At 47.1% G+C, this 16108-nt stretch overlaps 1 protein-coding gene across 2 annotated transcripts in view; it reads right to left on the reverse strand.

Moving 5' to 3' along the window:
• Tjp2 (tight junction protein 2) overlaps positions 1–15860 on the reverse strand; it is an 84358-nt gene extending 68498 nt beyond the window's left edge. The window contains exon 1 of one of the 2 annotated variants that reach the window (XM_090329675.1): positions 15803–15860. Coding sequence is in view for 1 of the 2 variants with exons in the window: in XM_090329674.1 (XP_090185800.1) it covers positions 4354–4413 (60 nt within the window). In the remaining variant the exon portion in view is untranslated. Of the gene's footprint in view, positions 1–4353; positions 4495–15802 lie in introns of those variants that run through there. The other variant, XM_090329674.1, reaches the window with a different exon arrangement.
• Between the last annotated feature and the right edge of the window lie 248 nt (positions 15861–16108).

Consider the following 16108-nt stretch of genomic DNA (forward strand, 5'->3'; position numbering starts at 1 on the left):
AAGCTTAAGGACAGGCAAAACAACACAAACAAACAACAAAAAGAATTAAGGTCCTAGCAACTCCATGTTCTGGGAGGGGTTCACAGATTCCCATAAGTATTAGGGAAACATTACTTCCCAGATCATCTTCAATTCCAGGGACCAAATCTAAACTATCTGTAACATTCTCACACCTCTTCAGTACAAAGGCCTAAATATAACTGGATTTAAACCATTATTATCAATATGGCCTAGTAACTGTTACCTCCTAGGCCAGAACAACTTACCCAATTGTTCCTTTCCCACAATGCACTGCATATAATTCCCTCCAAACAACGCTAACTTATATACTAGCATATTCGGTCCCAGAATTACACAGGGTGTCTACAGACTGAGGCATACTGTTATTAAAGTTTGCACACACAATGTTATTTTCCCTGGGCATGTAATGCATACATTTAATATGGTTGATTAAAATGTACAATGGAAGTAGTAATAACTACAGTGATGGATTATAAAATTTTACATTCAGGGCCAGGAGTTTGTCCTAGTTGTAAGAGTCCTTCCCTAGCATGCACAAAGACCAGGGTTTCGATTCCTTGGTATCACAAACATAGAAAAAGCTGGAAGTGGTGGTATTGGCTTACGTGGTAGAGCATTAGACCTTGAGAAAGCCCAAGGAAAGTGCTCAGGCCCTGAGTTCAAGCCCCAGGAATGGCAAAAAAAAAAAAAAAAAAAAAACCAGAAACAAAAACAAACAAAACAAAAAAACCCTAAAGTTTACATTCACATAAACACAGGTAAAATCAGTAAATGCTTTTAAGACATGGTACCAGGAGTTTGCCCTACTGGTAGAGTGCTTGCCTTAGCATGCACAAAGTCCTCGGTTTGATTCCTCGATACACATACACAGTAAAAAGCTGGAAGTGGTGCTGTGGTTCAAGTGGTAGAGCACTAGCCTTGAAAAAGCTCAAGGACAGTGCGCAGGCCCTGAGTTCAAGCCCCAGGACTGGCAAAAAAAAAAAAAAGTAAAAGTAAAAAATAAATAAACCTTTTTCTAGCAGGACTTCAGTGGCTCATGCAGTAATCCCAGCTACTCAGGAGGCTCTGAGGATCATGGTTCAAAGCCAGCCCCCCAGGCACAAAAGTCTATGAGACTCTTAACTCCAAGTAACCATCAGAAAACCAGAAGTGGTGCAGTGGTTCAAAGTGGTAGCCTTGAGGTGAAGAGCTCAGGGACAGTGCCCAGGCCTAGAGTTCAAGCCTCATGACAAAAAAAAGAAAAACATTTTCTACAGATCAATGCATGTCCAATCAAAATAAAATTAGGGACTGGGAGTTTGGCCTACTGGTAAAGTGTTTGCCTAGCATGCACCAAAGCCGACTGGGCAGAGGCCATTCTGATCAACAATGCCTCTTCTTAGGAGTCAGCTCTTAAACGAGTGAATTTTTAATCTGTAGCCATAACTCATTAATGGGGCTTGTTTTAGATAATAAGCAAAGCCTTGCCTACTGGCTCACAGCCTTGGTGGAGGTATGTGGAAAGTTCGGTGACTAACAACCCTTCCTAATTCTTAGCTCCACACTCCCCCACCCTACCCACACCTCATGACACACCCTGGCCAAATTTCTGACTTTTTAAACTACTGAACTACAAACAATTATACAGAGTGACCTACAAGTGGCCCCACCTAATTTCAAGAACTTCAAGTCTCAAAAACAACAACACAACAACAACAACAACAACAAAAACCCAAAAAACAGACAACTTTCAAAGAGGGGGCAGGGGAGAAAAAGAAAAGAAACAAAACAAACAAACAAACAAAAGCCTGGGCTAAACCCAGAATTAATGAGGGGAATTTTATGGCCTCCCTTTGCCTAGGGACGAATTCACAAAGTTCTCACCCTGGCCCTGGAGTCAAATGAAAGTTGGCTGTAACCTTCTGTCAATGTGCAAAGAACTAGATCAAAAGTTAAATAAATGTAGGCAGAAGTCATTGCAAAAGAAATTCCCCAAGGGATGATATAAAAATTTATTTGGTCTTAAGCCTATGCCTGCCTCAAAAATAGTAACATTTACTGTGTAGGGACTGGAGTGGAATTCGCACTGGAGAAGCTTGTTCACTAGAAAAAGTCAAGACTAATAGTTAATGTGATTGTCCCTTCTCTCCCCAAATTCTGTAACAGGCACTCAAAGCCTGGACAACTCTCTTCTCCATTTTTTTTCCCATTTCCAAGTATTTTGCACCTGTTACCATTAACTGTTAAAACTCAACCTCCCTAGTCCACTCCAAATGCCATACTTACAATGTGTTTACTGCTTTCTTCAGTGTTTTGGGGTTCTAAGACAAACTACTATTCACTAGTCACCCACTCTAGCCCTAGGCTGCTAGAGCTCCTAACTTTGGGAGGCAACCAGTGACACCCCACCCTTTGTTGTACTTCCGAATTGCAGAGGTTGCATCAGAATTAAACACTCCTTCCCTCCCTCGGTCCTAGGAATCCCAACAGAGACCTGAATTGAAAACAGAAGTGGAAAAGCTTCAGGTCACTCAGACTCCAAGGTAGAAACTGTGTCTTACTCAATTTTGTATACCCAGTATACAAAGTGACTGGCAGTTAAGATGAGATATTCAGGTATTAAGTATTTACTCAGTGGTACTGAGATGGTGACTGCCTAGAGCTGGGCATAAAGTACAAAAGTTATGTGTGAGAGCTCTGGACGGATGGACAGACACACACACAGACACACACACACACACACACACACACACACACACACAGAGTTATAGTCACACTTCAGGAGGGGAAAAAAAAATTCCCCCTTCATCACTCTTCGGTGGTGGATCTGAACAAAACTCAAAAAGCATCTCAAAAGCCATTGTTGCCGAGGTAACAACCTCCCTCCCTCCCTCTCCCCCCCCCCCCCCCCCCCCCCCCCCCCCCCCGCCCTTCCCACAGCCAGGAAACTACAGCAACACCCTGTGTTGTATATGTAAAAAGTTCTCACAGGTCTCTTCACTGCTGGTTTGCTCCCCTAACAAGACTGTGGTCCAGGCTTTTATTCCACATACTATGGTGGAGAGGTCTAAACAAACCGAATGCAATAAACCAATGCCATTTCTGCTAGTCGAGATATTAAAAGGCACCAAGGCACCTGGCCACAAATGCAATTGCTACTATTTCCTCAGTGTAAACCATCTGGATATGCTCAGTGGAGGAATGTTACCTAAGGACTGGGGGACAAAGGTAAACCTGTTTTCCCAAAGAGAGCATCAACCCTGACCACCCAGAGAGCTGAAGCCCAGAGGCCTCTTCCCTCCCTGCTGGGCTCCCTGGGGGGAGAGTCGAGTGTGGGACGAAGTGTGCTGGCCAGGCCGCCTCTGTGAGCTGAGGAACCTCTCTGGAAACTTAGGAAAACCACAAGCCTTATTACTCAGGCCAGACAGCTGGCTCCACCGGGAAGCGGCTCTTCCTGAGAACTGAGAGCAGAGAGGAGGTGGGAGGCTGTCTGCCATTACTCAGTGCTGAGAGCGGCACTCCCCAGCCCTCCACCTCTCAAGACTGTCCAAACCCTGCCGCTGAAATCCCTGATTATTTATAACTGGAAATACACGGCTGGTAAAAGTAGAAACGTGACAAATATGAAAAGACAAAACAAACTGGTGACAGGTAAGTGAATGGCCAAGTACTAAGCATTCATCTACTCTCTGGCTGGAGTTGCTCCCAGACTCTCAACTCCATTCCCTACTGAGAAATAGCTTGACTTACACTGCTGAGGCAGAAAGAGGGGGTGGGGGGAGAAGAGAGGAGGAGGAAGAAGAGGAGGGGGAGGAGGGGAAGGGGAAGAGAAGAAATGAAGGAGGAAGAGGAGGGGGAGGAGGAGGAGGAAGAAACAGACGACCCTCAACCTGCTGTCTGCTTCTCTCCTTCACACACGCCAGTAACTTTGTATTCTGCACCCGTGTGGTCTGAAACAGTCTCGCCGAGCGGACGACAGACACAGTAGCAAGACATTCCGGGCAGGAATTCAGACACAGACCTCCCCCCCCCAACACACACACACACACACACACACACACACACACACACACACACACACACACACACACACACGTGTGACCTACCTCCACCCCCAGTGCCCCCCACACGCACACCCGCACCGAGGAAGGGGCACCAGAGGGAGAGAAACAGGGCGCAGAAGCCATCACTGCGGTCGGGGGGGAATCTATTCCGCACCCAGAGGGAGACTCGCCGCTCCCCCCCGCCCCGGTGTTCCCGAACACCCCAGGGAGACGCCAGGAGCCTGGCGCTCGCTCCTGCGCTCGCCTCCCGGTTCCCGGCGAACCCCGGCGGGCGGGGGTGGACACTCACACGGGGCCATCCTGACAGGTCCCTCCGGGGTCCGAACCCGCGGTCTCCCCGCACCCGCATCTCGGACGCGGGCGCCGCTGCTCCTCCTCCTCCTCCCGCCCCGGCTGGCGGTCTCCCTCCCGCACCCGCGGCCGCCGCCGGCACCTCCGCGCGGAAGGCGGGGCCGCAGCCGCCCTTTGGTCCCTCCTCCCGCGGCGCCCCGCCTCCGCGCCCGCCCGGCGGCCCGGGAAAACTCTTGGGGCGCCACCATTGTCACCCATGCGGGGGTGGGGGGAGAAGGGGAGGATCTTGCTGTCACCCACGCCTCCCCGCCCCCCACAGCGGAGGTTCCCACGAGGGTTCTCTTCATTCATGAATCCACAACTGGGAGCAGACGCAGGGCTGGAGGCCTCTTGGGTTCCCCCCTACCGCCCCAGGCCTGAGGGTTGTGAGACGCCCCGCCTGCGCGCGCGCGCGCGCGCGCGCACACACGCACACACACACACACACGCACACACACATCCAGGGCTGGCACCGTGGTTCGCTCCGAAGTCCTACGGGGAAGGCGCCCCCCGCGCGCCCCCGCACCGCGCACCGGAGCGCGCCAGCCGCGCAGCCCGGCGCGCTGGCCTCGGTCCCCGGGCTTCCCCGCCACCACCCCCGGGGGCCGCCGTGGGCACCGCTTGGGAGAATACCGCGTGGCTTTCACACGGGAAACTGGGGAAACCATCCCCCCACGAAGAGTTTTTCCATTCCTCTCCAAGGCACTGCATTCCCCCCCCCCCCCAAATTCTCAGCGCCACCGCTGCTTACAACTCTTTGAGGGTATAACTTAATCCAGATTAAATATTTTAAACAGGACTTTCCAGGACAGCGTCTGCCAGGTTACCACTTGGCCCACCATGCCAAACCACTGCCATAAAAGAGTAAAATAAAATCGTCTCTACCCGCCCCCCCCCCCCCCGGTCATCTGCTTATACCTTCTCCGATGGCATCCATCTCATTCTACCGGCCCATTTCTCCCTTTCAGAATCGCCTAGGTGCTGATAATGTTCTCATTCGAACCTAGGAGGGTGGAACTAGACACACCGACTCAGAACGCGGTGGGCGATCCGAGAGGGGCCTTAGAAAAGCTTTCTCCTCAGCTTGAATTTTTAAAAAATAAAGCACACCTGGGCCACCATTCCTGAGTTACGAGGTCAGAGGTAAAAAGGTAAGACAGGTCTGGAGGTTACCACCCCTCCCCGATGAGATTCAGATGCTTGGCAGACTGGGAAGAAAAGTTGCTTCACTTCCTGCCTAATCAGAGCAAGCTTGGCAGTTCGTGTGGAAAAAACAAGTTCCTCACATGGAATAGCCTTCCTGGATGGCTCCCTCCTGGCTCCTTTGTGGGGGGGAAGGAGAGGAGGGTTTAAATTCCTGTCCTGGAACTTCAAGTCTACACCAAGGCACTGGGGTTGTATGGAAATGTCACTCTCCTGGTCTAAGCACCTATTTTTTTTTTTTAATGCCTCCCCAAATGAGGAGGTGCTGATTTATAATAATAGCATTTGGGAGCCAGTCACACCTAAGTGACGTGAGTTTACACCACTAGTGTTTAAAGAGGAAGAAAAGATGCAGAATGTAGCAATTACATCTGCTGAATGATGGCCCTTTTCTCTCTAGAGTTGAGCTATCAAAGATGATGATAGTCACTTGCCACCCACAGGGGAGGGAAGAAGGGAAAACTCAACTTCTCTGTCATGGTAGAAGTCTCCATGGGCTAAGACTACCAGGCCTATTCTTATCATTATTGACTGCACAGGTGACCAAATGTATACACCACCTTCTGGCCCAACACCTGACAGTAAACATTGAATAATGACTTGTTAGAAAGCCTGATTTAATTAATGCACTGGCATTGCTGATAGCATGGTCCTGAGTGCAGACACCTGGGCACTGTTTCATGCGCTCCTTTTTGCTCAAGGATAGTGCTGTACCACTTGTGGCTTTTTCTGTGATTAATTAGAGACAAGAGTCTTATGGACTTTCTTGCCCTTGCTGGCTTGAAACTGTGATCTTCAGACCTCAGTCTCCTAAGTAGCTAGGATTTTTTTTCTTTTATTATTTTCTTTTTAAATTGGTTTTCTTCTAAAAAGAAAAGAAATAGGAAACCCCAAAACTTCCCACCCAGTATAAAACCAACCAACATATACTCAGAATATGTTGAAATAGAAATAGAAATACCAGCACAAGCTGGCCTGGAACTCCTGATCCTCCTGCTTCAGCTTCTGTACTGGTATTACAGTGGCCTGGTTCTAAATCAACACAGCTCTTTGGAGAAACAATTGATTAGTCTATAGTAATTCAACATAGAGTTGTACATTTCAAACCGCCTTCTTAAGCCAGGTGTAGATGGTTATGCTTCTAATGCTAGCTATTCAAGAAATTCAGATCTGAGGATCCCAATTTGAAGCCAGCCCCAGGAGAAAAGTCCTTAAGACTCTTATCTCTAATAACCAGCAAAAAGCAGGGATGGAGGCACAGCTCAAGTGGTGGAGCTCCAACCTGGGGCAAAAAAAAAGCCAGGCAAAAGCATGAGACCCTGAATTCAAGCCCAGTGCTAGTAACACAATTTTTAAAAGAGAAACACTTCTGCACTCTTATTAGTATTAATCACCAGGGCCAATCACCCCCTCTCAATAAAATATACAAGCCAAGCAGTAGATGGGCAAGTAAGAAAACTGAAGTGCTGAGATTCCCAGTAAACACAGGTCATCTGGGAGTTCTTGGGGCTACCTACTGGTTTCTTACCCCTACTGGGTCTAGAGAAGCCTTCCCAGCAATAGTGTGTACATTTAAGGAGTGTGTTTGTGATGCAGAAAGAAGGGAGAAAGCCTTCCTGGAGAAGGGAAGAGCACGTAGAAAAACAAGGAATGAAGTCATGGCCCGAGGTGCACTTGCCCAAGCGAGCAGGTTCTGTTCCCACAGAAGTGAGATTAGATTGGCATTTTTCTACAGATCTCTGGTCAGCTTTGTTTTATTTATTTTTTTCAAGATAGATTTAGCAGTTGGTTGGGGGAGCGGGGGAGTGGTTTCGGTAAGAATTGATTCCACAAAAGCTGCCTTTCTGTGGGGATACAGGGAAGAGGGGAAGGCGAACAAAGTCAGACAAGAGAGAACCAGATTCAAGAGAAACTATAAAGGAAGTGGATTAGCAGGCTGATGACTTGACTGATTAGGTAAGGGGAGCCACAAGGGAAAAGAGCCCAGAGCAACTCTCAGGTTCCTGAGAGCAGATGACACTGCCTTTAACCAAAATAGAGAATACAGGAGTGGGAGCAGAAGCATGACTAGCTAGGGGCAGCCGTCCAATGACTATGCATCATTCAGGTGGAGGTGTGAGGTAATATAACACTCATCAACCTTCTACGTGAGACATGAACGGTAGAGGGATGTGGAGATCGTACACATGTCACGAAAGTTGAAGCTTGAGAAGGGATGGGGCAATCTAGAGACGCCATGTCACTGAAGGGTCGAGAGAATCCAAGACAGGGCTCAATTAGAATGCCAATACTTATTTTTTAGGTCCAAGATTAGAACTCAAACTTACTACCTAATACTTTTGCTCATTGGCTAGCACTCTATCACAACTGAGCCTCATCTCCAATCCCTAGAATGCCAATACTGACAGTTAATAATGGAGGCAATGCCATGAAGGAAAGGAGGGGAGGGGAATTCTGGAGAAGTATGGGCCAAGAGCCATGGGGGATAAGATTAAAGAAGGATGTGAACTTTGACTAAGAATGTGAAACTTTGAGTAAGTTAAGAACAGAATATATTCCTAACTGCTCATAAGAGATCCCTGCTTCTTTTGGTCAGAGCTGATCTAAAAGAAAGAAGGGTCTGGAGGTTAGATTACAGGGGGTGATTGCTTATCAGGCAGCAGGTCACTAGATACTTCATCCTAATCATGATGGAAACCATTAAGGTCCAGTGATGGAGGACTAGTTAATCAACTTACGTAGCAAAGCATCACAGAAAAGCACAATACAAGCTCAGCAACGCTGGCTCGAGGCTCATACTTGTAATCACTTGAGCCATAAACTCCCCACTCCTCCCAATTATTTTGCTGATTAATTGGAGAATTGGACATAAGAGTTTTGAGGATGGGTCTTCCCAGGCTGCAATCTTCAGGATTCAGACACCAAGAGTAGCTAGGACTATAGGATTGAGCCACTTGCACCTCGCTCAATGTTTTTAAAAGCTCTCTCGTGCTCTCTGTCTCTCTCTGTCTTTCTCTCTCTCTGTCTCTATCTCTCTCTCCCTCTCCCCTCTCCCTCCCTTTCTCCCTCTCTCCCACTCTCTCCCCTCTCTCCTCCTCTCCCCCCACTTCCCTCCCCCCCCCACAGTCCTGGATCTTGAACTCAGGATTTGGGCACTGTCCTTGGGCTTGCTCAAGGCTAATGCTCTGCCCCTTGAGCAACAGCACCACTTCCAGCTTTTTCTGTGTATGTGGTACCAGGTTTTCATGCATGCTAGGCAAGCACTCTACCACTAGGCCATGTTCCTGACTCCATAATTTTTTTTTTATGTCGGTGGTGGGGCTTAACTCTGGGCCTGGATGCTATCCCTAAGCTCTTCACCTAAAGGCTAGAGCTCTACCACTCTGAGCCACAGAGCCACTCCCTTCACTTTTCTTTTGAGCAATTTTTTCTTTGGGGAAAGTGATTAGATGCCCATCTTCCCAAATACCAAATGGTTAGATAAGGAAGTACTTACTTGATTATGAATCATTGATTGGTTCATTTTTTTAATTTTTATTTTTTTGTCAGTTGTGGGGCTTGAACTCTGGGCCTGGGTGCTGTCCCTGAGCTCTTCAGCTCAAGGGTAGTGCTCTCTCCCACTTTGAGCCACAGCACCACTTCCAGTTTTATGGTAGTTAATTGGAGATAAGAGTCTCAGAGACTTTCGAGACTGGACTGGCTTTGAACGGTGATCCTCGAATCTCAGCCGAAACATATTAAACCTGCACTCTATACTGTCCTACACTGCCAGCCCCTAATAATACATTTCTGAAATGAGATACTCCCATTCAAATATGGATAGGCTACAGAGGAAGATGCAACATAACTAAGTTCAATTCTAAGCTCCCTAGGTTTGTAAAGATTACAAAGAGAATAACCAGTTCTGAAGCTCTCATTTGGCACCTAGAAGCATATAAACTAAACAGAACCACCCCGGTCCTGGTGATTCACCTCTGTAATCTGAGCTACTCGGGAAGCTGAGGTCTAATGAGCCCTTCTCAAAGCCAGGGCTGGCAAGATAAGAACACTCTTATCTCCAATTAATCAACAAACCTGAAAATGGAGCTATGGCTCAAGTGGTAAAGCACTGGCCTTGAGTGAAAAATTAGTACTAAGAGACAGGCACCCCAACAACAAGGGGGAGAGAAACCCAGAGAACAGAAGAATTGTAACATAAATAAGGTCCTACTACAGCATTCAATTTAAAACAGAAACCAAGAACAAAGCTTGATTTGATGCTATGGAAAGGAAAAGAATCTTGAATAATGGCCCAGGTGATGCTCAGCAGGAAAGCTCTTGCCCACGAACCTGGGTTTCTTCCACCACTTGAGCCATGGCTCCACTTTTAGCTTTTTGGTGATTAGTTGAAAATAAGAGTTTCAGGGACTCTCCTGTCAGGGCTGGCTTTGCACAGTGCTCTTCAGATCTCAGCCTCCCGAGGAGCTAGGATTATAGGCATGAACCATGCACCACTGGACCCCACTTTATGTCGTTTTCGATTTTGACAAGGATTTCATTACGTAGTCCAGGCTGGCACCCACCTCACCATGCTGGCATTCCAGATAGGCACTACTACACCAGCTTCCTGCTTAGATTCTCCTTTCTGCCAAAAATAGAAAGCAGCTCTGCAGGAGTGGCTGTCAGGAAGTGGTGCTCTCAGGACACAGCAAGGGGATGGCATCCAGTTGGTTGTTTCCTTCACCGGAAAACAAAGCCTTTTGGAGCACACATTACAGGGCTCTGAAAGGTGAGGAGGCCTAGTCAGGAGAAGGGAGTCTGAAGAGGGCATTAGGGATGCAGTGGCCAAAGAAAGCACAGGGGCCTATTACTCTGTTCCTCTTTTGCACTTGATTAGTATTATCTTAACAATACACTGTCGAGGATGGGTCATTGTCAGTACAAGTTTTCAGACACTCAGTGTGGTAAAGCACTAGGTTTGAACACAAAGAGCTCAGAGACAGCACACAGGCCCTGAGTTCAAGCCCCGGGATTAGCTGGCTTTTAGGAGAATTCCAGGGTACACACCTCCAAGCCAGTAGGTAGAGGTCAAGAGAGTACTCAGCCTCGTGAACAAGGGCTGGAGCCAGAGCAAAGCCCAACACTAATCAGAAGGAGCCAATAAGCAAATGCTTTTTCTCTATGGTGGTAGTAGGGTTTGAATTCAGAGTCTCACACTTCCTACCCAGGCACTCTTCACACTTTTTAACACTTAACTCTTAACACTATACCCCTACTTTTGGTTTGTTTGTTTTAGTTGATTTGTGAATTAGGATCGCATGGTTTTGCTGAGAGCTGGTCTAGGACCACCACCCTACGACGCCATATAGTTGGGACTCCAGATGGCTCTGACATCTTCAGCTTATTAGTTGAGATGGGGTGGGACTTAATATCTATAGCCTCACATTACAACCCTCCTGATTTCTACCTCCCAAGCAGTTGTAACTACAAGTAGGGGGTTGGGGTGGAGAAAGGGGGGTGCAGATTTTCATTTTTTGACAGAGTTTGGATGTGTAGCACAGGCTGGCCTGGAACGTGTGATCTTGCCGTCTCTGCTTCCTGAATTCTAGGATTGCAGGGGTTTTGCACCAGAAGCATCTCTTAGAGTCTGATCTAGAGAAGAAAGGTGCTCCTGTGAGTGTGAGTGTGCTTGTCAGCCCTGAGGAATTCTTCTTCTCCAACAGGAAGGATGTCCTGGGTCCTCAGAGAGGCTGTGTTGGCCTGACTGTAGCTTTTATTAGTGCACTGGTGTTTACACTGCACAGATGAAAGCCATGAGCTCCCCAGGACCAGATGCTGACCTGCTAACCTCCATTCAAAAACCAGCAACAACAAACTAAGAACAGGGCTTGGCACTGCTGATAGGATGCACACATGGGACCGTGCACTGCACTCACTCACGTGCGCCCTCCCTGCCACCTGGATGCTGGGAGGAGGCTAAGGGAGGAGGCTTTTTGCCTGAGGTCCTCCTCAGGTACAGGAAGGGTATATACAGAATGGAAACCCAGCTTCAAAAGACTCAAATCCTATCCTCAGCCTTGCACCGAAGGCTCATGCCTATAATTCTAGCTACTCAGGAGGCTGAGATCTGAAGATCCTGGTTTAAAGCCAGCCTGGGCAGGAAATTCTGTGAAGAATCTTACCTCTAATAAACTACTCCCCCAAAAAGTCAGTAAGTGGAACTGTGGCTCAAGTAGAGGTCTAAAGAGCAAAAGAAGCTCAGAAACAGTGTGCCCAGGTCACGAGTTCAAATGTAGGAGTGACACCAGAAAGAAACAACACCAAACCTGGGAGCACATAATGCCACACTTTGGAAAAGAGACCTCTGGCTTGAGAAGGAGCTGGGTGATAGAAGCCTTGCCGAGTGGGGACTTGCATGTGATCTCCAGAACTGCAAAAAGGACAGTGAAATGCAGCCAGGGGCCAGGGGTTCCCATCTGCAATCCTAGCTACTCAGGAAGATGAGATCTGAGGATTGGGGTTCACACTGGGAAGAAGGGCAACAGTGCAAAGCACTAGGACTGCCAGGGGAACAGCCCTACCCACTTCAACTCCTCAGGCTGTGCTGCCTTGCCATCTTCAGGGCACAGGGCACCAGCTGTAGGAGGCCTACGTGCATGAGAACACAGACCCTTTTCCAGACATTTGGCTGTGAACGGTGACAGGAGGCGGGAAAGCTGGGTCATCTTCTCTTGGACATATTAAACTCATGATTCAGGACCTAACTTAAGTGTCACCTATGTGTTATATTAACATATCTAAGCCAACACTAAAGGAGGCTGAAGCTGGAGGATCTCAAGTTAGAGGCCAGCCTGAGCTACATACATGGAGAGTTCCAAGACAGCCTGACCTACATAGCAAGAGTCTGTCTCAAAAATAAATAAAAATAAAAAACACCAAAACTAAACAAACAAACCAAAAAAGTCCGCACATGAAAGATTTCCAGGAAAAGTCTAGAAGGTCTGTTTTGATTTCACACGTAAAGCATGCACTCAGATTTATTTGTCTGGAAAACACATTGAGCTCGAACAAACACATTAGAAAGTTAAGAAGAAAGCCCTCTTACGGGCCAGACAAGGTGACAAACTCACACATATAATCCCAGTTACAGAGGCAGAGGTTAAGGTCAGTCCAGCAAGAAGTTGGCAAGACTTCCATCTCAACAAAAAAAGCTGGGAATGGTAGTATCCCTTTGTAATCCCAGCTAGCCAAGAAGAGCAAGTAGGAGGGCATCAGTCCAACACAGGCACTGAGAGAAAACTCAAGGCTCTATCTGAAAAAACAAAAGACCGACAGCAAACGTGTGAAGATGTGCCTCAAGTGACAGTGGATCTACCTCACAAATACAAGGCACTGAGTTCAAACCCCAGTGCAGCCAAAAAAGAAAAGGCCTTCTTGTGCTTTTCCGCCACTTGAATGGCATACAAACTATTCCTAATATCTGAACCGCTAAAGCAACAGTCTTTGTACATTAGTATCCAGAACAGTGGTCTCTCACTTTCAACACTGAGAGAAGAAAACAGGAAATTATCCTGTGGGCATTAAAAAAGCTATCTTTAAAAAAAAAAATCTCGATGACAGGACAAACTGCTCATTTTGCTTGAACCCCAGATGCTGAAACACTTCCAAGTAAATGTACAAGTCAATGCAGTTAAGTACACATTTCAGAGCTAGGAACACATGGTTAGACTATTTGCACTTACTAACAGGCCCTTCTGAGAAGGTGATAGAAGACCACAGCTGCCAGGCGCCAGTGGCTCACCCCTGTCATCCTAGCGACTCAGGAGGCTGAGATAGGAGGATCCAGCCAGCCCAGGCAGGACAGCCTGTGAGACTCTTATCTCTAGTCCACAAGTGGCATTGTGGCTGTAAGTGGTGGATCACCAACCTTGAGCAAAAAGAGCTTGTAGGCAATACTCAGGACTACAGTTCAAGCCCCATGACCAATTAAATAAATAAAATTAAAAGCACCTGCAGCAGAAATTAGATCTAAAAGACATTGGAATAGGACAAAATACACAGAATTCTAGATACTCACATTCGGTGGGATCAAAAGACAATAACCATGCCACTGGTGGATGGAGATGGGAGAGAGGGAATGGGAGACAATGAGGGAACAGATGACACTATGTGAAAGAAATGTACCTATTTCCAAATGTATGTAGAGGTAACCCCCTGTATAGCACATCTAAAACAACAATAAATTGCGGGGGGCAGAGAACCCCATTCTGTTCTGTACCAGGGCACCAGGGCACACCTCTTCCCCCAGCAAAGCAATTTCAATTTCTCTTTTCCCTTCCCTGCCTCCATGAAGTGACCAACCTCCCCATTCATTCCACTACCATAATGCTCTTCTCAGCACAGCCTGGAACCATGCATCTTCTGAAACTATGAATCAAAACAAATCCTTCTTCCCCTACAGTTTTCTTTCTTTCTTTTCTTTTTTTTTTTTTTTTTTGCCAGTCCTGGGGCTTGAACTCAGGGCCTGGGCACTGTCCTTGGACACTTTTTGCTCAAGACTAGCACTCTGCCACTTCAGCCACTACACCACTTTCAGCATTTTTTCTATGTATGTGTTACTGAGGGCTTCGTGCATGCTGGGAGAGCACTCTGCCACTAGGCTATGCTCCTGGCCTCCTTTCCTTTCCTTTCCTTTCCTTTCCTTTCCTTTCCTTTCCTTTCCTTTCCTTTCCTTTCCTTTCCTTTCCTTTCCTTCCCTTCCCTTCCCTTCCCTTCCCTTCCCTCTCCTCTCCTCTCCTCTCCTCTCCTCTCCTCTCCTCTCCTCTCCTCTCCTCTCCTCTCCTCTCCTCTCCTCTCCTCTCCTCTCCTCCCCTCCCCTCCCCTCCCTCCCTCCCTCCCTTCTTTTCTTTTCTTTTCTTTTCTTTCTTTCTTTCTTTCTTTCTTTCTTTCTTTCTTTCTTTCTTTCTTTCTTTCTTTCTTTCTTTCTTTCTTTTGGTTAGTTGTTTGGCTTGAACTCAGGGCCTGGGTACTATCCCTGGGCTTTTCTGCTCAAGCCTAGAACTCTACCATGTTGAGCCACAGCTCTATTTCTGGTTTTCTGGTGGTTAATTGAAGATAGGAGGCAGTTCAAAGCCCAGGCAGGCTTTGAACTGTGATCCTCAGATCTCAGCTTCCTGAGTAGCCAAGATTACAAGTGTGAGCCACCAGCATCCAGCTTCCTTCAGTTGTTTCTGTCAAGTATTTTTTTCACAGCAACAACAACCAAATCTGTCTTGCATAATCTCTACGCAGACTCTAAGAAAGGCACTGTACACTGATAGTTCACGCCTGTAATCCTAGCTATTCAGGAGGTTGAGATGTGAGGACAACAGTTCAAAGCCAACCCAGGCAGGAAATTCCATGAGCCTTTATTTTTTCCTTTTTCCATTTTTTTTTTTTATTGTCAAGATAATGTATAGAGAGGTTACAGTGACATTGTCAGGTAGTAGTATATTACTTCTTGCACACTGATACCCTTTCTCATGTTTTTGTCCTTGTTTCCCACCCCCACTTCTCAATCATCTTGTTTTCCGCCTTCCCTTCCATGAGACTTTTATCTCGGCCTCCTGAGTAACTAGGATTACAGGTATGAGTCACCAGTACTCAGCTTGTTATACAAGCTTTTCTTTTTCTTTATTGGTCACAGGGCTTGAACTCAGGGGCTGGGCACCTGTCCCTGAGCTACTTTTGCTCAAGGCCAGTACTTTACCACTTGATCCACAGCGTCACTTTGGGCTGTTTCTGTGTATGTGACACTGAGGAATTGAACCCATGGCTTCATGCATGCTAGGCAAGCACTCTATCCCTGACCCACATTCCCAGCCCCCTTGTCACAAAGTCTTACTACCTCCTCCACATGAACAAACATGACCTACCAAAAAACTATCTCCAATCCCAGACACCAGGATCATCAAATGCCAATGCCACCTGGCAGGCATGGATCGGGAGTCACAGGGGTTGTGCTTCATGTGCTTTGTCCCCAGCATTGGCAGTGCCAAGCTAGACCTATCAATCCAGACACAAATGCAGGGAAGGTGTTTCTGTTCTTAGGTAACTGGGATATCACCATCAGCTTTTCCTCAAAAATGTACAGATCAAGAACATCAAACATAGTGATCTTGATTACATCTGTGATGTGAAAAAGTATACATCCATAATAACTAGGTTGATAAGAGACAAGCACATACCTGGGAAGGCAGACTGTGCAAAGGCCCAGGTCTCTGCTTTGGGGTATACTTCTGCCTCGATCTGTAGCTAGGGTGCCAATCCCACTCACAGGGAGAAGATAATAACGTGGTATTCTGCACCCTGGAGAAAACAGTATGGTTAAAATCCGGCCTAGAACCAGGCAACAATGGCTCACGTCTCTAATACTAGCTACTCAGGAGGCTGAGATTTGACAATCACGGTTCAAAGGCAGCCCGTGCAGAAAAGTCCATGAGATTCTTATCTCCAACCAACCACCAAAAAGCTGAAAGTGGAGCTGTGACTTA

The sequence above is a fragment of the Megascapheus bottae genome, chromosome 3 (assembly GCF_031878675.1).
Source record: "Megascapheus bottae isolate mThoBot1 chromosome 3, mThoBot2.hap1, whole genome shotgun sequence".
In the NCBI taxonomy this organism is placed as follows: Eukaryota; Metazoa; Chordata; class Mammalia; order Rodentia; family Geomyidae; genus Megascapheus; species Megascapheus bottae.